The sequence below is a fragment of the Dicentrarchus labrax genome, unplaced genomic scaffold (genome assembly GCF_905237075.1).
Source record: "Dicentrarchus labrax unplaced genomic scaffold, dlabrax2021, whole genome shotgun sequence".
Taxonomy (NCBI): domain Eukaryota; kingdom Metazoa; phylum Chordata; class Actinopteri; family Moronidae; genus Dicentrarchus; species Dicentrarchus labrax.
The window spans coordinates 6,410,316-6,435,912 of NW_026136718.1; the positions used below are offsets into that span (position 1 = coordinate 6,410,316).

A 25,597-nucleotide genomic window follows, 5' to 3' on the forward strand; every position below is an offset into this window, starting at 1 on the left:
ATCGTAGTAACACAGCCGACAGTAAACCCCATTCCACATAAAGTGCTGTTGGACAGATTTTTTCAGACAGACCTTTTTCACAGCAGACACTTTGACTTGTTGTAGCAGGAAAGCAGAGGACTACAGCATCTAATGACACTACCAACAGACCTTCTTCACAGCAGATATTTTGACATGAACTAGTAGGGTAAACACAGGTGTTACCAATGATACTAATTAAGGGTCGGTTCCATTTAGTGGAGTAGACCCTTTCATGTGAGTCAATAGGCACAATAGCAGCACAGTGACTCTGTCTGATCTGAATGGAATGAAACCTTAATTGTTATCACTAGTAACACCCTGTTGTTAACCTACAATTTCATGTCAAAATGACTCCTGTGAAGAAGGTCTATAATGGCTCACTCCTCTTATGTGTCCCAGTTAAAAACTAAAAAATGTGTGACCATCAAAAATGCCAAATATTCTCTAGTTTCAACCTCTCAAATGTGAGGATTTGCTGCTTTTCTTCTGACAGTATATGACAGTAAATGGTTTTGGTCTGTTGGTTGGACAGAACAAATAGAGCAAAGCAAATAGAAAACATCAAAGTGGGCTTTGAGAAATTATAAATGGCATTTTTTTAAACACTTTTTTCAATATTGTATTGACAAAATATAGCAACGCTTTGAATTGACAACCTGGGAATCATTCTCAGCTTTGATTGGTTGTTTTTATTCAGGCACTGCTGATTCATGCCAAAGTCATTAGAAGAACTATAGGAGGAACCAGAGGAACCTTTTTTTTATTTCTCATATTACTGGCAGGATAAAGTTAAATCTTCAGCAAATATGACAAAAGTGTATTTTTATAAAAGTTACTGCAGCTTTAATGAGCAAGCTAAAATACTAATATGAATGCTCACATCAGTATGTTTATAATCTAACTGAAGCATGCACCTGAGTAGTACAAAGTAGTTAAGCCTGATACACTGAGTCTGAGATGAACCAAAATGGCCACCATAAAGACGACAGAACAGTTTCTCCTCTGACACCACCCTCAAGAAAAATTTAACATTGTTTAGCCTGACTTGTCACAGCCTCAGTCGATTCAGCCAGTTTTAGGCACCTTTTTACCCTGCTTATATTCCTTTTTAATGGTAGCTATTTTGACATGCCACAGAAGGAAAAGCACAAGTGTAAATATTAAAATTAATGATGGCTGCCTCAGTTTCAGGGTCCTGGTATTGTTTATGCTGGCTCACTGTCATGGCTTAGTGGCACACTTGAAGATTCTGCACACCCATTCACCTATTAGTCTCCTAATATAAATACTGTATCAGTCTATTTACACCTGGTCTTTGCCTGATTGACGCTTGAACCATCTTAGCAAGTGTTTGAGCTTCTTTTTACTCTGCCTTAAACCTACCTGCTTTGTCTGTGGGTCATTTCTCAAACTCATATATTATTTAGCATTTTGCATCATACACTTACACAATAACGCATGCATTTTAGCTCAAATAGCTTGGAAATGTTAGTTTAACATATTCCACTTCCAGGTCAAAGGTGATGTTTGAGATATAGCTGAATTTAAAGGAAAGAGTGTTTAAAACATAATGAATAAACGGAACAACAGCATTGTGCTCTTTTCATTTTGTCATTGTGAATTTGACATTAACATAATTTATTTCTGTGTATTACAGCAAAGCACATTTATCTAGAGTTCAACAAGATTTGATATTTGGTTTCTATTAAACTCTGATTTATGGGTTGGAAATGGATGCGGTATCATTTGGGTTGAATTAACCTGCGTCTGTGGTCATCTTCTTTCCTCTTGGTTCATGGGTTTTTTCCTCCACCAGCTGTTTCAGTGCAGTGCCGCCAGCTCGTTAGGGCAGCAGCTAAAGGCCAGAACTAATAAGTACCTCAGTAACAGACACGAACACTGACAGCACAACAGTCTAGACCTGACACACTGACCTTTACTCATTACTGCTGGATTGGAGAGGAAAGAAGTGAAGAACACAGACAATGGAAATAAAGAGAGTGAAAGAATTGTGTGAGAGAGGCTGATAAACTGACATCTACAGGAGACGGAGGCAGAGGAGGAATTAGGAAGAGAGGAAGAAGGACTGAGACAAAGAGAGAGAGGTAGATACCTCTGCTTATCAGGAACAGGAGAGGAGAGCAGAAAGAGCCTGTGCAGGAGATCATAGTGTACGTATTGAAATCTGTGTGGAAAAAATCATTCACTAAATCCACCATGTTAGTCACATATCACTTGTTCAATCACCAAAACAATAGTTTCTGTCATGCAGGTCTGTCAGTTCTGATCCCGTAAATCTACTTGCTTTCCTTACATAAGTGTCTGTAATGACACCAAAGCTTTTTATCCACTCAAAAAGGTAAATTAGGTTCAAAACAGGGCAGGAACATTGCATCTGTGACTTTTTGGGTCAAGAACAACCAACCAAACTCCTTCAGGGACAGCTGTGGTTGGAGGTTGGAAAAGTGGGAAGGTCACCAATCCAGAGGAAAAGCATTGTGTGAATAGTGCTCATTCGCACACTTAGAATAAACCATTCAAGTGTTTTTAAACAAGACACACAACCTTCCAACACTGTAAATCACAGCTTGACATCATGACACATCAGCAACACAATGTAATGGTATCAAAACAGCACAGTTAACAAATGCCGCTGTTAGTTGAAAACCGCATTTTATTTTGTTAACGCGACAGACACTGAATCTGGTCCAAAAATTCCTCCTACAACAGATCATCATAGAATAATTACTGTAGGACACTATAGTAAATGTTATAGGAAGCCATCTGGAAAGCTGACACTGCTCGCAATAATTAAAAGAAAAGATATTGCAGCCACCTGGAGATGGAGGTACTTCTCCCCACAGCCCCCACGAGGGTGATGTGTATCCATGTGGAATCTCTTCAGGACCAGCTGCACCTTATGTGCCCAATGCATTGATCAACAGGGGTCAAAAATGTCCACAGAAAACTTTTTTCCCAATGAAGCAAATGTTACATTTGTGTACGTAGGTGGGTGGATTGCGGGTTAAGTTCATACAACAAAAGCACTCTGGTTAAGGTTGGGGAAAGATGTAAACACATGGTGTCTCATGCTTCAAGTCACTATTCACTTTACAATATTTAACCAAGTCACAATCTTCCACCAACCTTAACCAAGTGGTGTGAGTGCCTAAACAGAACCATAAAAAATGTTAATTGCTGTTGCAATTTACTATTATATAAATGTAATCTTGAGGAGACAGCCTGGGTTGTAAAAGTAGGACTAGGAAACTAGGAAAATTTACTAGGAGGTTTTACCTTTATTGTCAAAATTGGTACAAAATGGTTACATAAAAATTGGGTTTTTGGTAACAATATGGTGACAGTTAACAAAAGAAACAGTACAAGTGTACTCAAATGTTAACTGTTGTCCTAACATATACCTTTAATGTTCTGAAGTTAAACTGAAACCAGAAACTATTTAATCAAAGAATAAATAAACGATTATGAATTTGACCACCGTTTTACGGCACTTGACAGTTTTTGTCTCTGTGCTCTGACACTTTTCAATCTGTTTCCTGTTTTGAATTATGGGCCTAATTTCAGAGCAAAAGGTCGCCCTCTTTGGAGTGTGACCTTCTTGTTTCCTGAGGATGTGTGTGTGCTGGTCGATGGGAGCTAAAATCAATACAAGTTTGATTAGTACATGGTTGCTCAATAGAAACAGATTTTAAAATAAACCTAGCTAAATTGTTGTATTGAATGCAGAATATTTAATTATTAAAATGTATTCATCCAGAGGCCAATGAAAGCAACAGTATTTTCTACTAAAAGTTCAATTCTGTGCTAATCTATTGAGTGTACACGGGGGATTTTGGTGTTCATGTTCTCATTTACTTAAGTTTTCCAGCAAGTCCCCCCAAAATTAGTGTATTCCTCCAAATAAGTAAATATGTGTCATTGCTGCAAATCATACATGGATTTATTTGGGCTAGCACGAAAGCATCAAAGGGAATGTTATTTTAGATGCTTCCTCCTGGCACAGTGTTAGGATGCAGGCCAAGGACATGCGGTGTCAAGGCTGGATTATGACTTTTTTATGCCGTCAGGGGTGGGAGATGGAACAGAAACTCTGAGATAACAAGTTCAGTTCCCACAGCAGCTAGTTCGAGCCCATCAGAAACCACAAGTGTCCTTGATTTTCTCTGGATAAGAGCGCCATCTCAGTGCCTAGCGTCATTTTGGAACCTACTGAGAAACCTCTGTATGCCACTAAAGTTAGCTTAATCACAAGTTTCCCTCTCACTCTTACCATGAAAGCTCTGACACAGACAACAGATTTCTTCATGTATTTGATAAAAGCAAATTCATACCTACATTTAGAAAGGTTTGTGTTTAATATCTGATTTATGCTGCATTCAGGCAGACGGACAGCACCTTCCTCACAGCACGGGAAACACAAACAGAATGACAGGACACCAAAACGAAACACGAATGACAATATGGTGCTATGGTGATGTTGTATCGTTTACAAAAAGTATTAAATAAAATTATTTTGTGTGTATTATTTATGTAATTTATTGATTATTAGCATCTCATTGTGCAAATTACTTTTTAATTTTTACTTTTCGTTTTCTCCTTGTGTACTGCGCAACATCCGGTTTAAAATTGCAAAAAGTTCAAATGTTATAACGTTGAACAACAATACCGTTACCCTTGCTAGTATTCTCTGCAGGCCTCACCTAAGCTTACCGTCCTGCTCTAATCCATTGACATGACATTCGGTTTGCTGTCTACTGTTTGCCTGAATACATGTGAATGCAGCATTAACCCCATAAAACTTTCCCAGCAACCAAATCACACATTATAATAAAGTCTTGACTAGCCAAGTCATTTATTACCTTTTTAATGCTGCAACCATGTTTAGTAAATCACTACCTAGTAGTTACTAAGGACTTAGACAGAACTTCAAACACAAACTTAGTGGATTTATGAATAACTCAAGCAATCCAATCCTGTTCTCTATAACCACAGTCGGCTCCCCAAGTAATGGAGGCTCGACCACAGAGAGACCCTTCAAGCTATCAGCCAGCTACCATGACAGCACAGCCACAGCCAGGCCAGTCCCTCCTGCTGTTAGACAGAGCCTTTTCCACAAGGAGAATTAACTTCAGCCTTCGTCTCTCTTAATAAGACAGTAAAAGAACACAACACGCAGCACATTATTTCTATCCGTTCTATTCTAATTCCAATCTCCACCGTGTTAGTGTCGACTGGGAAATAGAGGCTGACACGACGCATGTCAGGGCAATGGCTTAGAAGAAGCAGATATGCGCACCAAATAAAAGTAATGTTTGGTTAGCACTGATGCACTGTTGTTCCATACAGAACCGAGTGAAGGAAAGGCGAAGACACTAAAGGAGACAAAAACAGGACAGATGGTGAAAAGGATCGAGCCATTACAAGAGGAAAAATCACCCAAAGTCAGTGGGTCTCAAAGAGAGGCAGTAAGACACGGACAGCCAAGCAGAGACAGACAGTATTACCAGGTCAAGATTTGTAAATGTGTCTGTGAGGGCTTGGGGGAATTTGAAAAGGTTTTAAGCTGATTTGAGTTGGAGAGTCATATAGTTGCAGTGGATTTTAGGTGGAGCTTAGGGTGTTTTTCTGACAACCTGGGAGATAATATGTAGCTATATATAAAAAGATGACTTGGCACCAGAGCAAACAAACAGCAATATCAACATTCTCAGAGACGGTAACCAACAAATAAAAAGTTCTAAAAGGAGCATTTTTTTTTAACATAGCAGGTCACTGGAACATGTGTGTGAAGTAACGTCCATTATAAAGACCTTGAAAACAGGTACAGCAATAATGAAACCAGATTTAGGGGTTTTTAGCCAACTGCAGCAGAGTAAAATTAGGACCGGCCCCTAGAGATGCTGTCTTTGGGGAGTTTCTACAAAATGTGGGAGGCAGGATTGCTAAGTGATGGCACTAAGAGGGAGTTTATGAAGGAGAAAGAAGTTTGCAGCATGGCTTTAAGAGTGTTGTGTTTTGTTAAGAAATATATGTGACAAAACTGAGGGAGATGTCATACAGAAGTAACAGGATCACTGTGTAGGATTTAGTGGCATCTATCGGTGTAGTTGCAGATCGTAACTCCATCGCTTTACCCTTCTCTTCCAAGTGTGAAGGAGAAACTATGAATCTCGCAAACAACGTAAACTCTTATTTCTAGAGCCAGTGTTTGGTTTGTCTGTGGCGGACTCCATGGAAGGTGGGCCGCAGTGTCTGTAGATATACATGACTCATTCTGATAACATAAACATAACAATTCCTATAGCAAGGGGTTTATACACTAATGAAAACATAGTTACACATATTATATTCCATTTCTGCCAATAGATCCTCCACACTGGACCTTTAAAAAGAGCTGAAGGCTTTGTTATATATAAGTTTATTAGCATATATTTCATTAATGTGGCTGAATAAGTAATAAATAACAGCTGTGACGACCCCTATTGCGCCATCTTGTGTGCTGTGTGATTCACCTGTCTCACTCTGCAGGTGGTCATTACCTGGAACACCTGAGGGCCCTGGCGTGTACCCAGGTTGCAGCAGCTCTTCCTCCCTTCTCCCTACAGGCACCCATTTGTTTGGTTTAGCATGTCCTAAGTTTATGTTTATGCCTTACAGCATCCACACACACACACACAGCCTTCGATCATGCACACTTACACCACTGACATCTTATTAATTCAATTGGCACTTTGGATTGCTTAATAGGGTTCGATTTGGTTTAATCAAATATATTTTGCCAAAACTGTTGTGGTGTGACTCTTATTTGTTGGGGCCGATTTATTGTTGTTAGGTAGTCAAAGCATAAAAGTCTCAGTTACTGTGTGTTTCTTTTAAGGAGCTATCATGGATTTCCAACTTTTGTAAGTAGATTGAGTGACGGTTGTAGAAGCAATATAGAAAGAAAGCTAAGCTGGGGGGCTTTTAGCTGCATTTTGTCAAGGAATCAGGCAATATTTACCCTTATAATTAGATTTATGGAGAGAGTGACTACCTCAAGATTAAGAGGATTTGAGCGGAGGAGCTGTGGAATTTAACCAGATAAGGTATTTAAGAGCAGCACCTGGAGAGGCAGAGGTGGCACATAAACATCACACAAAGATCAATACCTCATTCTGTGGTTCCCTCCACAACCTACAGCCCCCTGCTAATGTTTAAATCCCCTTTTCAAATCTAAATTAGTACTTCCAGAAAATGATTACTGGGGATTGATGAAGTGTTCCAAACCTATTTCAGAATAATTACAGTGGTTCTAATGTGCAATTATCAGTATGGCCCACTGAAAAACAGAGACCGTTTAGATGTTAAATACTGCCATTAACATTTGCCTATAAATGTTAAATGCTGTCATTAACATTTGGCTATGAGATGGAATGAAGTTATCTCAATGTTTTCTTGGCAGCCCACATGAGGCTGGGTTAAAATTACAATTACAGCAGACCACACTCTACAAGGAGCACAACAAGAAAATAGGCAATGAAAAAAAGAGTAGGGGAGAGTGGGGTAAGTTGAGCCACCCCTTGTTGCTAGGAAATGGTAAAAAAAACATTGATCATGTGACCAAATATTTAGGAGGAAGGCATCATTTCATGGAGTCTGTGAATGTAAGAACCACATGGGTAAAGTGGTTAGATATTTATTTCCAAAAAATCATTTTTCACTCTTGAAAGTGGATTTAATAATTTAAGTTTCATGAGAATTGTGTTTAGACCAAAACAGATAATTTTAAATTTGTTTTATACATCAATTGTGGTCATACAACATGACAACATGAGGTCATAAACTTAGCATAAAAGTGCACCATTTTAGCTGTGGGGACTAATAAAGTCAAAATGGTAGCTCTGGGGTAAGTTGAGCCGGTGGCTACAGCCAAAATACACTCAATAAGTGTATCCAAAAACATATTCTGAGTCCATTCCAAAAACACAGCTGTTAATGTTCTCTTCCTAAGCGCACTTTAAGGCATTCTCATGTTAAAATGTTTTTTTCACAAAACAGCTGTTTAGCAGTAATATGCAATAATAATAAAAAAAAGTTATTGTACCTGTTACAAATAAATAAAATACACATGAATGTGAAGAAGTGAGTGTTATTTAGGGAGGCAGAAGGTGAGGGAGGGGTGGGGTGGAGGTAGGGAGGAGGGTGGGGGAGGAGTAGGGACACGGCTCAACCCCCATACACAAATGGCTCATCTTACCCCACTCTCCCCTAAAGGTGATAGTGAAAGGGGAGCGCACAAAGGGGGAAAAGAGGTTTTGGAAAGATGGGATTGATATTTATACTTTTGCAAACTTCACATAATGGAAAGACCCGCCCCTGCTCTGCCTCGGATTCTTTTAACCCTAACTATCTCATCACTCCTCATGCTTAAACCTAACCAACCAGCCAATCGGAGGCAGAGTAGATAAATGTACAAATTTTTTTTAAGTTCAGCTTCATTCACCTTTTACCTTTGTGTTGTGGCTGCAGCTGAATATTCTTGGAGTTGAATGTCCAATAACCTGTGCCTCTTAAAAGACATACAGTTAACAGACTGATGCCAGATTCAGTGCTATAAAGCTTTGGATGTGATCCGGCTGTGAGTTCCATGAAACACATCTATCTATTTCACATAGCCACTACAGATTTCAGCGTCTCCTCTCTGTATCTCTGCATGCTGAAATTTGCACATACTGTACATTGGCAACCAATTAGGATGTGTCTAATCTACCCTGTGGGGAACTCCCACTCAACGCTAACATTTCTCGAAGCTCTATAAAAGCAGCAAGACAGTCAGAGACGAGTTTGTTGACTGACTCAGCTGGATCATTGATCATCAGGCGCACCACCACTACTTGGCACAGAAGCGAGCTGCCACTTGAACGCATGACAAGCAAAAGTGTGAGGACTGGTGTGCTTTACAAAAACAAATATTTCCAGTGCAAGCCCCATTTGGAGCTCAGTTTGCTCTCAATCAGTGAAAACAGCATCTGTCCCAGACCAGTCCCCTCTGTCCTTGTCTCAGACCCACCACTGCAGACTATGCACATAATGGATACTGAAGGCTTTCAGTAGCACTAATCATCTTGTATAAAGAGCACATGTTGCTAATCTGTTATGCACATATTGTGTCTTTTTGTGTGTAAAAACCAGGTTGCCACTGTGCTGAGATTTTTAGCATGTCTGGCCTCATTATTTTTTATTTTAAGGAGTGGCACAGTTAAGAATAGGGGAGGTGACTGCTCAAACAAACTAGTGCACAGTCCCACACTGTGTACAATGAAAGCTCTTTTCTGCCTCTGTATCACTTTTGTTACCATCTGCTATCGGATTCTGTCCGGTCATGTTGTTTAACACCATTATATGCTTTTTACCACAATGTAGTATGTTTTTCATATTACATTATTACATATACATATAGTACAGTAATGCTAGGATGCCTATAACATCAGACGGGAGGGATTAGAAGGGATTTCTGAATGTGCATTAACATTTGTTTGAATGTTGATGAATGAACATTGTCCCTTTATTAAATTATAGTAACAGTAAACATAAAGTCAGGTGCCATACATTGATGTAATGTAAATGTATTTGCCTTTTCTTGATTAAATAACAGAACAAATCTTATCTTTAACTTTAATCTGCTTATATTGGCTTGGTATTTCAGAATGCAGACTGAACTCACATTTGTCAATATCAGCAGACTTATTACACTTAGAAGCTGCTCTTTAGTTTTACTGTATACAATTACCCCTCTCCAGCAGTGTAGTTTACATCAACAATGTTTTTCCCTTGTTGGTGCAAAAAAAAAAAAAAAAACATGCCCGTCCGTTGCTGAGACCATCAGCTTTGAGCTTATGCCTCCTTGGCCTCTATACCAGAGCCGTCTGTTAGAGCATCCCTGCTGGGCTCCGTGTCAAGGCCCCTATTTCTGGCCTCTACCCAACTTGGTGACATGCTAATTGTCCACTTTGCACATTGTTATCCACCTGGGAATAACGACTAAATGCCAGTTCAGGGCCGTTGCTTCCTCCTGTGGCTGTTGGCCACTTTCAGTATCCAGCCATAGTAGGACACAACACTGGAAAAGGAGGCAGCACTGTGATGGGATTAAAACACCATGTGTGAACAGTCCTGTCAATGCCAGCCCCCATATGGGCTGACCAGCAGAGATGCGACTAACAAGCTGCAGCGAGGGCCAAGGAGGCATGTGGGAGTTTTGTAACCTCTACATCCCAGCTGGCCACTTGGCATCTGATAGAGATTTTCTGAGTCGGTTTTAACTACTTTGTGATGGACAGGACACTTCAACTTGCTGTGTTCTTCAGTTTTGCTTTTCCCTGCCCCAGTTCACCAGTGAGCAAGAGTCACTGATCCTTAGTCCAGAATCCTGAGAAATTCACAAGCTGAGAAAATCAGACAAAATAAAAGAATGATATTTCTGTAGTTCCTCCAGACAACACACATATTTCACATATTGCAGATATTTCTGTTTCCCAAGAAAATGTTCGATCTTTCCTGAACCTGCCCTCACTGAACTCACACATTGCACAGAGACACCATATAATTTGCTGAAGATAAGTGGTTTCTAAAAGTTTTTAGATCATGTATATATGTATACAGATACATATTACTTTTTTGTCATGTGTTGGAATGTGTTATACAGGAAAAGAAATGTTCACCCTTAACAAAGACAGTCAGAAAACAACATTCTGCTGGTGTATCTTCAATTTGTCTCCAAGTTGGTCAAATTATTCTTACAGTAGTAGTAAAAGGGAAAGAAATCTCAGACTCCCTGATGATTCTCTGCTGTGGAACCAAAGTCAGCCGCTGAGCTCCGTAAATGAAGAAATCTGCAAACTGTTCCCTCCAAAAAACTCAAAAACAAGCCATGATAGCCCTTCACAAAACCTCACATCAGCATCCAGTAGAGAGCTCCCTCTTGAATTTTTATTGTTGTGGGAGAATCACGACTTAGATTTACACCCCTATTGAGAGGAGGTGGCCCTGTGGAGAGTTTTTGATGTACTAGTCTAATATAATTCCAATGCATTTTTATATAGAATACAGATAGCTGGCAGTAACTGCTGTCCTACCTATCTGTCTATCTGTCTATGTATCCTCTTTATCTCTGTCTCTACCCCTAGCCACCACAGAGGTACTCTCAGACTGAGTGAATCCAACTGAGGTTTGCCTTTGATGTTTTTCACTCTGCGTCCTGTAGAGAGGCAAAGATTCTCTCCTGCACTAAGGGGAAAATGCACCACTGGAGCCCACAGAACACAACACATCTCAGTAAAAAAAAAAGAGGGAGATTCAGTCGAGGGACATTGCTTTTTCTCAGTCTGTTCCCAACATTTCACTGGTCTGGAGCTGCTTCTTGACAGCTGGTGTCAACAACTGACCAAGTGCATAAAGTTTAAAGCTGCACAAGGCAAAACTTTTTATGGATAGCCAGCCTCTCAAATCCCTCACTGTTTATGCTTTGAAACACAACTGTGAAAAAATGGAAAAGGTCACAGCTGTAACAGAAAAGGTTAGAGAAGAGTTTTAGCCATGGAGCTTAAGCTATACGGAACCTCAGTCTGTACATTTAGCTATTTTTTCTGACCAGAGACTTCCAGGTACTGTGGAATCAGAGGAATGAAACTGAAAAGTCCTTTTTTTTGTACATTCACATTTGCGTTTTTTCCACCGCATCTGAAGAGCCGTGAAGATTAGGCAAATTAGCCCAGTGATGGATTTTTAGAAAACATGCCAGCATTTGAATTGCAATTTTCACGCACAGGGAAACAACACCCTGATGTTCTTTTAGTGTTAATTGTTTTGTGATTCTAATGGATGTAATGAATGAATACAAGAAAAAGAGACATACAGAGACAAATAAAAAAGGAGACTCGATTGTCTGTTTCTAAAGAAGATCTTTATCTCTGATTTGCCATGAAACTATCATAAAATTAAGCTTTGGCTGTGAATGAAATTGTATTCAAGTTGAAGTTGCAGCATCTATGTGTGACCAATCAGTGACCTGAACCATCAGAAAGTTACTATCTGTACTATCTCCAGAACAGGGGTATTTTTTAAACTTTTAACTAGTGTACACGAACAGAATTTATTGCCTCGTTCTTCCGGTCAAAACACAAAAAAGTTCCTCCAAAAGGTTCTTGATTCCCTAAAAGTACAGTGGAAACACCTGAACTGATGATCCGGCAAGACCCAATCAGAAACATTACCAAACACAGTAGATTTACAAAGCAAGGTACATATATATGCAGGGGACACACAGATGCAGCCACAAACAATATTTTCGCACCGCCACAGAATCGACATCTGGAAACAACTTCAGAAATATCATTCAAGTTAAATTGCACAATGTGAATCTAAAATTATGTCTCTGAAACGGTCCCATCCCTGCAAATCAAAATGCTTAAATGCATCAAGTTTATAGAAAATAGTGTCTTAAACAGCAGTGATTGAGCCCTCTCTCTTCAGAGAAACAGGGTTTAATCAACAATGACTGAATCACTGTCGACACCTCTTTTACACACTAATAAGGATTTTACAGCTATGTTAGATTAAGTATGAGTAATGAATTCTGTGTAATAAAGTCACTCAAACTTTTAAAACCTGGGTTTACTGAGGCGTAAAGCTCTCCAGTGTAGCTTTAAATGAGATGCTGAAACAAAATCCTGCACCAAGCAAAGTAAGCCTGCAGTATAGTCAATGCCCGGATCCGCTCGGTGATTATTTATGACGCTGTCCAGGGTATAAATCCTTCTGTGAAATTTGCAGTCGCTGCAAGTGGTAAAATATTTAAGTTGGACAATGGACATAGCAATGAATGGTTCCTCACCTTCTCTCCTGTTGACCTTGGCAAAGACCGGCCCATGGCTGCTGGTTAGCTGGGAGGAGCTTCTGAATGAAGACGGCGGCAGATTGGTCACCAGTGGGCTGTCACATACTTCTGTTAACCAATCACAAAGCAAAAAAGACAGGGATCAATATTTAGAATCATTAATTGTTTCATTGAACCTATGGACCAATCTGTTATTATAATGTTAGTGAAAAGTAGATTGGAGGAAGTGGGGAAGTTTTCTTCTAATTGAAAGGTTAAATTGAAGCTTTCCTGAGTACCCATAACAGATAATTATAGGTTGGGGCAGATAATGGGTCACACAGAGCAGGAACAAGAATAAAACAACTTGGTTTCAGAGGGAGAGGAAAGTCAGCGGAGACCATTTCATGCCTCACTTTGATGTTTATACATTAAATGTCAAGGATAGGAATAGGAGTTATAAGTTGAGTACAAATTGACTCATGAACACTAAGTATCTGCAAAAGAATGTCATTGTATGAACAGTCATTACTGACAGAATTTACTATTATGCAGTTATAATGTACACTCTCATTGTATTGTTGATTGTGTACATTTGTGGTTACTGATCATTATAAGATGGTACATATGACAACTGGCAGTATAAACACATTTTGTCCAATGCTTGATTATGACATGCATTATCTGACTTTTGAGTGTTTGTGTTACGAGACAACTGGAGATATTGTAGAGCATTTTGTTTCTTTCACTATCTTATCTATCTTTATTTCTCTCGTTGTAACATTTTCTTACATAAACAATTGCAAGAATACGTAGTAGGAAGCTATACTGAACATGATTACTGTTGTTCTGCAGCTGTAAAAAGCAGTTGTGAAACAGGAGCTGTAACCAAATTAGTCATGAATCTCTGGGGAAGCAGTTTCCCCAGACTACATGATTATTAGGTAATTATCAAATGTTCACTAGATTACTGCATAAATTTAACCTAAAATCTCTGTTTCAATCGTTGGTGTTTCCCACTACTGAGAAGAGAAGAAGTTCAAATTATTCACAATCCATTTAGAAATCTCCGATCCTGTGTCCCTACTCTAACAACAAGGCTTCGGCTGAGATTACTTTGTCAACATTATTGGACTTCATTTCAAGCACAGAGGGATTTTCATTACCTGAGACTATAAACCACAGGCTGTTGACAGTTTTGAATAGCCTGTCATATCCACCTAAGTCTGCATGCTCTAACTCCTCTTCTCTCTGCAAGTACTTCAGACTCTCTCTGTGCATTTCTTTTCAAGCTCAGGTCCTTTGCAGCAGGTTCTTCAGACAGAAATTAATCTGTAGGAGACTTGAGGCTTTGTGTAGTAGAGCACAGCACTATCACCACTCTAAATTCTCCTCTGCGCGCCTACTGATGTGTTTGTTAATTGGTATGTGAAATTTTGTGTTCTCCCAGTTCTTGATTTTCAAAACTCTGATTAATATTGTATATGTTTTATGATGCAAAAAAGATGCTTTAAAATGCAACACTTTCCTAGCTAACTACTGTTTGCTCCAAGTATGAAAGTATTGGGGAACTACTGAAAATATCCCATTCAAATCTCTGGTTTATATAGGTTATCTTTGAATAAGCTGTTTTTATATACAGAGGGAGAGGGTTATTTTCTACGGAGGCTGCCATGTTTAACCATCATGTTTTTGCAGTGGCCCAAAATGGACAAGTTTTACAGTCACTAGTTCCTCATTAACACTTGGAAGATGGGCGGCACACCGCTGAAAGCCACTAAATCCTACACACTGATCATTTTAGGACCATGTACTGACACTGACAACATGTTGGCAGATGGCAATGCTCCGAAAGTCCCTCGTAACAAAATTAAGAAAAATAAAAACTTTCAAAATTCTGTGATTTCCTCCTAATTAAGTGGGTCAATGAGCACATTAGCTAGTTCTGTAAAATACAGAATACTTATGTATGCAACCTAAAATCAGAGAGAGTCAAATGAATTAAGCCCTAACCCCTGTACTTACTGCTGCTATGCTTGTCAGGCTTTCCGCACGACACCTGTGCAATTAACAATGAACAAGATGGCAGATTTACCACTTGAAATTCTTAGTAATTTTAAACAATGGATTCTTATTTCACACAGAGGAAGACTAAAGTAGGTTTCTTATTTATAGCTGGCGACTATCTTTTTTGGCTGAACTGTCAGTTGTGAGCAGATTCTTTCAGCTATAGCTCCATGAGTCAGTTAAAAAGCTCACTTTTTAATGTTTGTAAAACAAGAACCCCATAAAAAGGTCTAAAATATGCACATGGCTGTACATACTTACATCCTTACCAGCTGATAATCCATGTAGAAGAAATGGAAATAAAGAAGCAAGAACTGCTGAAATAATGCTTAGTTATTACTGTGAATAGTAACCTAGTTAGTTGAACACATTGCATCTTACGTTAGTACAAATAACACGATTTAATCCTACATTTTTACTCAAGTGGTTTTAGTTTCGGAAGGCCAAACAAAAAAGACATCATACTCAAAACTCTGCAAATGCTTATTGCATGTTGATAAATCCAAGGCTCGACGGATCTGCTGTGCCTACCGTTGCTAAGGTATATGTAGATAATTGCTTTGTAGGAGCGACAGTCAATTAGGAGCTCAGACAACTTCTGACTTGATGACTGGCTCAACGTTTTATCCAATAAGTTACTTTTAAGTCAGTGTGACTTGGTGTATTTGGATCTATCGGTGCACCACATACGAAAATGTATCAGTCCCATTTTTCACCCCAGTTTTAGAAAAGACAACCTAGATGTTGGTGGATCCCAACACCATTCATAATGCTGCTGTTTCTTCATCTCATTCCAGTCAGGCCTGAGGCTGACGGAGGCGCAGAGCAAGCTGTGGATAATAGCGGAGCACTGACTGCACAGTTGAATTAGTGTAGAGAGGTGAAATGAGCACTGTAAAACCTCAGTGGATAATGTGTCGTGAGAGCATGGCCTTGGCCAAGAAAAGCGGGATAAAAGAAACTGAGGTGTTTGAACAGGCAATGCTGGTTTTCCTTGGAGGAGTAGTGACATTTAAAAGGTGACAGTGAGAAAAAGGTAAAGCACAAATACAGAAAGCTTAGAGGAAAGTGAAGGTAAAGGCCACTGAACTGCCAGCCACTGACCGGAGCTTTGTCAGATACATATATGAAACTACAAGGCATTTTTAAAACAGAGCTAGAATGCACAGGTACTAAATTTTTGACAGTAGGTTAACTGACAGCAGAGGGTAATTCAATGCAATACCAACCAAAACTAGCAACAGAAACACAACTTTATAGGTGTTTTGGGACATACATTACTATGTGCACATTCTCTCAACAGTCCCATATGTAATGCAGTGACACAATCAGGTAAATTGGGCCATAATTAATCAATTACCAAAAGCTTAAAAAATGGCTGAGTAAGTGAACCTTGGGTTTATCGATATTATTATTATTATTCATTTACCAAATGTGAAGATATTCCAGAATTCTTGTCTTCTATGCTTTTGAAATCATTTTTTGAAAAAGCTACAAAGGTGTGCTTTTTAGACCAAAAACTTAGATTTCATAACATCTCAACTGGCCTTGAGTTTACCGTTGTATCCAGTTTAACTTGGCTTAAGGAAAATGTACCACTATACTATATCAACAATATCCAACCTAGATAGATTCGCATAACACAGGCTACTGTTTGCCTTATTAAATGTCAATATACCTTTCAAGTAGGTTTTCTGAAAAACGCTTCACTTCACTTTTCTTACAAAGGCTAAAGGGCACCAAACACAAGCACCAGCGCTCTTTGTATTCTGTGAAAGCTCCAACACTGGGAGAGTGTCAACTCATCAGGCTATTGTTGTTGCTTTTTTCCAACATTAATGGACATCGGCTCTTCAGAAAAGCAGCATTTTTATCACACTCGGATCACAGCCATCGTACTCTTGACTGCTCCTTCTCTTTTATGAAGCATCAATTGATGCAAGTCAAATGGCAACACTTTGGTGGGTGTGCACTTCAGGCATAGGATTACAGGAGAAAGACAGCAAAAAGAAACAGAGTGCATCCATCTGCATCCAGTTTACCATTTTAGTGAAATAACTGAGCCCCCCAGAGAGATGACAACTAGAGGCTGACATTTTTTCAGCAAAGTATGGGTCACAGGATTCCTGTGGGATTCCTGTGGGATGGGAATCAATTTCACTATGCATCACGTGACTGGCATTGGACAGGAAATACAGTCAACAGGAGTGGGAGGGATGGGAGTCACAGTGGCAATATGTCATTTTTTATATATACATGCAGTTCTGGGGCACCCTGGTAGCTTACCTGTACCAAGGCCACCTGTATCTTGGGTTCAACTCTGACCTATATCCCTTTCCTGCATGTCATCCCCTCTCTCTCACCCCTCTTTCCTGTCACTCTCAATTAAAGGCAATTAAAGCCCCAAAAAATACTTTTACAAAATAAATATGCAGTTCTAAAATAAATAAATACTATTTTCTTTATTTTGAACATGCTAAAAATGCAAAAGAAAAAACACACAACAACACAAGAACGGAGTGGGGACAGGACCGCAGTCATTTTTTAAGGATCAGGACGGGACAGGAATTCATTTTTGCTCTGTCATGGGATTGGGACAAGACAGAAGTATTTTTGTGGGAGTGGCATGGGATCGGAGTGAAAATCCACTCCTGTGTCACCCTCTAAAGAAAACAAATCCAGAGATGCTGAATGCTGATGAGTACCATCCATCACTTCAACAAACTAAAGGTAAAAGAGTTAAGAGCAGTATAAGTGCCCCAGACAGTCAGAGCCATCTCTCTCTCTCTCTCTCTCTCTCTCCACACACACACACACACACACACACACACACACACACACAGACAGACAGACAGACACAGTAAGCAGGACAGCTGTGCTTTGTTTGTGTCTTAACAAATTTTTCACCCTTTACCAAAGAGGTGCCAGTAGACTGTAGCCTACACTGTGTGACCGCTGGACTGTAAAACAGTGCTGGACACTAAAAGGTGCAGAAGAGCACACAATTTCTGCCAACACTAAGAAACTTTTCCAACTTGGAGATAACACTAAAATAAATGAAGCTCAGCGCAAGTTCAATCAGTAAAGACTATGCCTCATTCATTCACAAATCTCTCTCTCACTCTCACTCTTCTTCTTAATCAGCTGACTATGGGTGTTTAATCTTTTAGTTAAACTAATTAATTACATCAGCCAATCATGTTATTGTCTCTCTGCTGCTTTCAGCTGCAAATTCACTGCGAAACTGTTGCCACCATCCTCCACCCCATTCACCTCCAGTTCATCATATGCAGTACCCAGCTCCTCGTTACATCCAGATCTTCAGCATTCTCTTCATCCCTTCATCACCACCACCAGTGTCTTGACTCCATCAGACTCTATACTAAACACAGCTTCACCAACCTCTTCAAATGCGATGACGCCACAATCCGGTCTAATCACTGAAGACTTCCCTTCCCATTTCTCATCCTTATTGTGCATATGTCAATTAAATAAATGTGTTCATTCAAAATAAAGTCGTTGAAGTTAGTAACAAAGAAAGTTCTGTTTCTGTTGTCTTCATAATACTGGATATAAGAGTACATTTTTATACACTTACTGTTTGTCTAGTACTCTTGTTGTTTTTGACAAAAAGTGACACTAAAACTAAAAGGGATCAAAACATGACTATCCACATACACTGAAAAGGTTTTTGTCAAGACCCACAAAGAAACAAGGGTGAAGAAGCAGAGGGTTGACTAAAATGTCAAAAATTACACAACTCTCTACTTAAAGGAACAGTGGGTAGGATTTAGTGGCATCTAGTGGCGAAATTGCAGATTGCAATTAACTAAATACTGCTCGCCTTCCAAGCTGGAGAAACTACAGTGGCCACATCTAGAGCCAATGTTTGGTTTGTCTGTTCTGGGCTGCTGTAGAAATATGACTATTCAACATGCAGGTCTTGAAAAAAGAGGACCCGCTCCTTCTGTAGATAAAAACGTCTTGTTCTATGGTATCAAAAACTCAACGAGAAACAAGCAGTCTCTTGCCGATCACAATGTTGGGACAGAAGACTGAGATATCTATGTCACATCTGTGAAATCTTGTTCATTGTATGGGCTATAAAAACTTTTCAAAGTAAAAATTGAAATGCATTTTAGCCAGGTTCGTAGCTTGATATGTTAAATATGTCTGCTTACACCATTCCCACACAAATAAACTCTCTAATACTGCTGCACTTGTCTCTTATGCTCTAACATGATAAACCCTTCTGATTTTGGTTGTCAAAGACCTTCATTATGAGACCACCCTCTGGCTAATTTCCTTCACCATGACTTTTAGTAAATATACTATAGCCATGTTGGAAGCACAGTGTACTCAGGCACAGAGGTGCTTGAAGCTAAATGCTAATAATGTCAGTGTTAACATGGTGATGTTTGGCAGGTACAATGTTTATCACCATCTTAGTTTGGTAATTACCACATGGGAATGTCATTAGTTCTGTACTTGGCCATAAAGGAAACCATTGGACAAATTGAAAGTTTGACCTGATGATGGCTCTAGATGAAATGTTAGGGGACTAACAGCAATCATTTAACAATTTAAAATATTTAATTAAAAACAAAAAAAGAGAAAATGTCAAATCAAATTTATTAGAATTCATCCTCTGTGGACCATTACTGTCTGTACAAAATTTCATCATAATCCAGTCCAGACCAACGTTGTGGACAGATGGCCAACGTTTTCATCCTAAAATCAAATTTTGGACCTCAGCCTATATCTATCTGATCAGATTCTTGTTTTTTTTTCTTTAAAATGAAGCATGGCTGCAGACTTTAGACATGTTTCAAGTGACTGCCACTGAAAGTTTATAGTTTATTCTGTACAAAGAGACCAAATGACGTTCACTTTGTATTACAAGTCAGCTGCAATCGATGGCTGATGATTTTTAAAAGGCTTCATAAGTAAACTGACTCAGTTTGTGGCTTTCTATCATGGAGTTGTCACCTAAAAGTATTTTGTTGAGTCATCCATAATAATTACTATTTTGTGGCTGTGTAAGTCACATTAATAGTTTTCCTGGTAAAGCAGTATAGCTGAGACTGATGTGAATCCTGTGCCTGCTTTGGCTGCAGACTGGGGCCCTGACAGTCTGACAGCTTAACTGAGACTGTGCTGCTGGGCTGCTAACAATGAGAGAAGTATGTGTCCCTCATTTCCAGCCCTTCATCTGTCTGTTGGTGACACCAGGCAAGCCAGTAATTCTGCTGACTCTCACCACCTAGATCTCCCTAGTTAGAAAATTACCTTACATTTATAGTACACTTGTAAATAAACTGTTCTCTGCAACATAATTACCTATTTTTTCCTTGTGAAATGGTACGAAAACAATGCTGTAATTTCTTCCGCGCTAACCACATTAATATGTGGCTCCATGGGAGGCAGACCTAATCAGCAGAATTAAATGATCAAAAGAAAACTGTACGGCAGCAAAGCTGCAATTAAAACATTTATCTGGAGTCTGCAAAGTTTAACCCTCATCACATTAGCACACATGCTGAGTGCTGAGACAAGCAACAAAACCATGAATGCAAAAATTATAGTAATGAGAGTGAAGATTCAAAATAATTCAAAATGAAATATGTCGGTCTTATGCAGATTTGGGAGGATTGCTGCAGGTTACATCACTTCTACTAATAGACGCAGGGGGAGATGTGGAGTATGTGATGAGCATTTCATTAACAGATCATTTGAATTTCAAAATAGGGACAATAAATTGAATGGCATACTTTTCTTTGCAGACATTCTCATTGAGAGGACACTCTACAAATTGATATGCGCTTCTTTCTTTATCTTTTGCCTCTAGCACTTAGTGTCGGCTTACCCAGTGGGTGGGTGGAAAAGAACTGAAATTTCTAAAATATTTTCAACCAAAGCATTGCCTTATTTTCTAGAAGACAAAAAACCCTCCAAATTAAACAACAAAATAGGTTGTAATTGACGCATGTACATTTTTTATACATATATACATATAAGACATTTTTGTCGGGGATATCATTAATCTGTGCCTCACAAAACTGTTACAAATCACCCTAAGATCTGACACTGCTGAGGTTAAGTTTAGTTGGGTTTAAGGTATAAAACAAATTGGTTAAGCTTGGGGTAAGAGCATGGTTTGTGTTCAAATAACTACTCTATTATGTTTAGAAGACCTTTGTCATCATGGAAGTAAGTTCTTGGTTAAGGTTAGCGAACGACTGCTTAAACTCTGCTTGTCGTGATTAAATAAACCAATGATGACTATTGGTGGGAAACGGGAGACGAACAGCTGTGTTTTTGTTGTTTTGATGTTTTGTTGACCAGTCCATTCATCCCAGCCTCCTCCCTCTTCATACTTTGCAGCTCTATAACAAAGTCACGCTACTTCCACCTTTGCTATCAACAGACACAAGTCAAAATCCCTACGACTAATTATTATAAACTGTAATTAAGCTGCTGCATGAACATTTTGCATGAACACCTTCAAATCAAAATAACTTTTTCCCGATGTCCTGTATCATCTTTAAAGACCGCCTCCACTTAAAAATATGTTTTTCTTCTTGTTCCTACAGTTGGATGTTTGAGCTTCACTGTACAGAGTAATGTCTGTGCAGAGCTTGACACTAGAAGGATGTTTTCACATTCATCTGCAGAAAGTGGAAAGTTTCTCTGTGCTCATTGAAAATCTGATTTTCTAAGGGCCTTGGGCCTATGAGAATGATTTGTGGCATCACAATCATCTGGAAGTCAAACCTGGTCTGGTCTGCAACTTATACAAGTGTGATGTAGAAACCTGAAGCCACCAGTGCACATACACTGAGAATGGATCTTACTGAGAAGTCTGTGAATCTTTTGTCCAGCAGGAAAAATCTATAAATGAACAACATTTGCATATACATAGATTCTGGAATTTTTATTAAGGTAGAAGGAGCAGATGCCTTTTAAGAATTTTTATACATGTCTGGAGGGGCTCTTTAAACACGTAAAAGTCCATGTGGTTTCAACAAAGGATGTATTTTAGCAGCAAGAAATTGTAAACTATTACTTTTACTATTTTACTATTTTACTATTACTATTACATTTCTTTGTTTAAATATTTCTCTTTATTGGACATCAGATAGGAAATGGGGAATAGAGAGGAGTATGACATGCAACAAAGGTGCTGGTTGAAACCGAACCACGCAACGTAACCATTCGGCCAACAAGACACTTTTGCTTTAGAATCACGTCACAATACTGACTCACCACAAGCTGAACCCTCCAAATATGTGCATCTACAATCAACTGAAACCACTTTAGACACACATAATCTCCATTTTACTTATTATGTGACCCATACAACCGACTGGCTTCACCTGTGATGATGTGGCCGTGTGCTATTGTTGAATAAATAATTATGCAAATACCCCTTTGATTCAGGGTTGTAATAGGATAAAACATGAACATTTCTAACTTTTTAGGCACTATTTTCTGGGTGAAAGGACACCATTCACTCCATGTTCAAAGTTTCACATTGAAATATTGTATCTGCTAATATATAATCGTTTTTTGTTGTATTTGCTGATTTCTTCTGCAAGGACAGAGTTTCCTTGGGTGAGACCCTAATGCTGAAAAACTACTCAGTTCCCCAAGGCCACTTCATCAAATCTTGAATAGCCCTTACTGAATACTGATAACAAAAAAAAAGGATAATTGAGGATTTCTTAACCTGGGTCTTCTATTTGTAGTTTTGGCAATGATTTATATTGGCAATAATAACATGACTGTACTAAAAGTAGACTTGTTTAAACTCTTCTGATTGCTTGCAAATAAGGTCCAGGAGTTTTAACTTCATGGTGTCTGGTTTGGGGTGAACAGAAGTCCAGTGTCATTAAGGCTATTTTCATAGCGAGAGGGAGGTCAGAATAATATTTCAAGAGGCACTTACATGGCCCACTCCCACTGCACCACTCCACTCCTCAAGCCAACAAATATAAAGGCTCTCATTAAATCAGAAAGGGGGAAGGTCAAAGCAGCAGGTTAGGTAATTATCAACTGTATTTCTAACTAATTTGATGTTAATTTGCGGTTTAATTGATTGAGACGGGTGTAGCAATGAGGAAGGATGCTGAAACATGCCATACCATATATAGGAAAAGATGATCCCATTAAAGGTCTAGTGTGTAACATTTAGGAGGATCTATTGGCAGACATTAAATATAATGTTATGGTATGTTTTCATTAATGTATTATCACCTGAAAATAAGAGTTGTTGTGTTTATGTTACCTCAGAATGAGATGTTTTTATCTAGAGGGAGCGGTTCCTCATGTTAAACCGCTATGTTTCTACAGTAGCCCAGAACGGACAAACCAGTCACTGGACTAACTAGATAGGGCCTTTTCCATTTTCTGTGAGTTTCTCGGCTACTGTAGTTTCTCCAACACGACTGGTCCTTTAAAATGGGAATATTAGAAAATGTTCTGCAATGTTGTTTTGTTATAAGTTTACTCTAATAATTAAACCTGAGACAAATATGTGGATGCCAACCTCATTTTTGTAATATTGGACACGGTGTCTCTATTTTAAAAGGCCATTTAACATTGAAAACACCTAAAAGAAATTGCCACTGTCCTGATATATTTCATATGAATTTAGATTGTCCGACAGATTGTGATAATTGTCATGGAGAAAGTGACAATGTATTCAAATGAAACACCTACTTATTTCACAACCGCAGGGTTTCTCTTTAAAGAAAAGATAATTGCAGTGAAAAACCATGTTACAGTAATGTCACCCGGCTGGCAGCAAACTAAGATTGTAATACAAAAGAACAGGACTTTATTGCTGAAACTTGTGTTGCTGGGCACCACAGAGCTGCAGCTGTGTGAAGGTGAGATGAGGGGAGTCCACCGAATGAATCTGACATCACACACACACAAAAAAAAAGAAAAAAGAAAACCCACCGATGGGTGAAATGAGAGAAGGAGTTGGGAGTGTCATTGCATGGCTTAAAGACGAAGGGCGACTACGATGAATGTCCACACAGTGCACTGAACCAAACTCCTCCACTTCTTCTAATATTTTTGTTCACTCCTTGTTTCTTCTACCAACTCTTGCTCAAGTTGCTCTTTTTCTCTTTTCTTTCTTCTTCTCCCCCATCACACTAATAGAAACAATGTGTCCTTTAAATTCACTATGCAAGCTCACAGTTTCACTTCAAATGTTTGGCTTGGGCTGAGTTTTGTCCTCCTGTTCCCTTAATCATGAATGTAATTATGTATTCAATTTGACAGAATCATTTATTTATTTGTTTGTTTGTTTGACAGTGACAGCGCACAATAACCTAGCTGCACCAGAATTGTTCCTGGTTTGTAGTTATGAGCTAATTTACATGTGTAGTCCCTGGGTAGGAAATAGAAAAAAACATCTCTGTTAAGTAGCCTAATTAACACAAACAAACTAAACACAAACACTACAGCTTGTTGTACTGCCCCCAAGTGGCCAAAAAGTTAATTTAGATATCAACTCTAGCAAGAAAAGCAAAAAACTATTTTGTTGCTAATTACACTGACTATCAATCAAACAGTGTGTCTGCAATGAAACCAGAAGGTTTCCGTTTATTAAAACTATTATTAAACTATATATTAAAACAAGGTTTCACTGTTTACTTTGTCACCAGTGGCAGCCAGCATGGCTTTTTGGAGCTTCCCAAAGGATACATGGTAAAAACATACTGATACATACTGATAATGATGATGTAAGGGGAAAATAATAATTTGTAATTAACAAGTTCTTAGTCAAGATGAGTTCTTCTAAATGTTAAGACTTCAAAAGAGCAAGAAAATGTATAAATCTCTGATTATGAGGTTCAAAGTTCATCCTTGACCTTGAATTTTGAGCAGCTGAGAGAACAATCTCACGGCAAGGTCCATTTTAGCTAAACTAAAAGAAACTTTTCATCAAATCATATGATCCTAATCAGCAGGTCCCACGGTTTCCCATTTGACATATAATTTTAACTTTTTAAACTCGAACTTGATTGAGCCACATGGACAAGAAGTCCTTAAAGTGCTCAGACAAAGAAGGAAATCAATTACATGCCAGCTGGACGAACTCCACCTGCAAATTTTCTGATGAAAATTATGTAATATGATTGAAAGAACACTAAGTGGACCTTGTGGTGTGGCATTTTTAGTTTTTCTGTTATGTTTGATAAAAGTTTTGAAGTTATGTAATGTGTAGTATCTACAGATTGAAAGTTTTTAAATTCTGAGCAACTTATACTGTATTTCAGGGATATGTTTTTTTTTTTACTACACTATTAATCTGACAGCTGTACTGTTACTTTATGGATTATGATTTTGCACACAAAACATGAGAACATCTTACATAATATATATTAAGTCGATAAAATGTGGCCCAGCTACACCAACTACAACATTTAATCACCCCTTAGTGTTAATGCATCAGAGATAATAATGAAATGATATAATATGAAACAACACTGGCAAAGTCCACTGTAATAGAGTCATTTAAAATTGTGGTATTGCCACTTTTACTCAAGTATTTACATATAAGCATATTATCCTTGAGGCAAATTTTTCTTTTTGGAAAAGCAAAAAAAAAGGTGGTAA

At 38.6% G+C, this 25,597-nt stretch overlaps 1 protein-coding gene across 1 annotated transcript in view; it reads right to left on the reverse strand.

Annotated features, from left to right (window-relative positions):
- LOC127350462 (contactin-associated protein-like 4) overlaps nt 1-25,597 on the reverse strand; it is a 97,709-nt gene that overhangs the window by 65,741 nt on the left and 6,371 nt on the right. Inside the window, exon 2 of the mRNA XM_051377142.1 lies at nt 12,914-13,024. Coding sequence (XP_051233102.1) covers nt 12,914-13,024 — 111 coding nt within the window. The remainder of the gene's footprint in view (nt 1-12,913; nt 13,025-25,597) is intronic.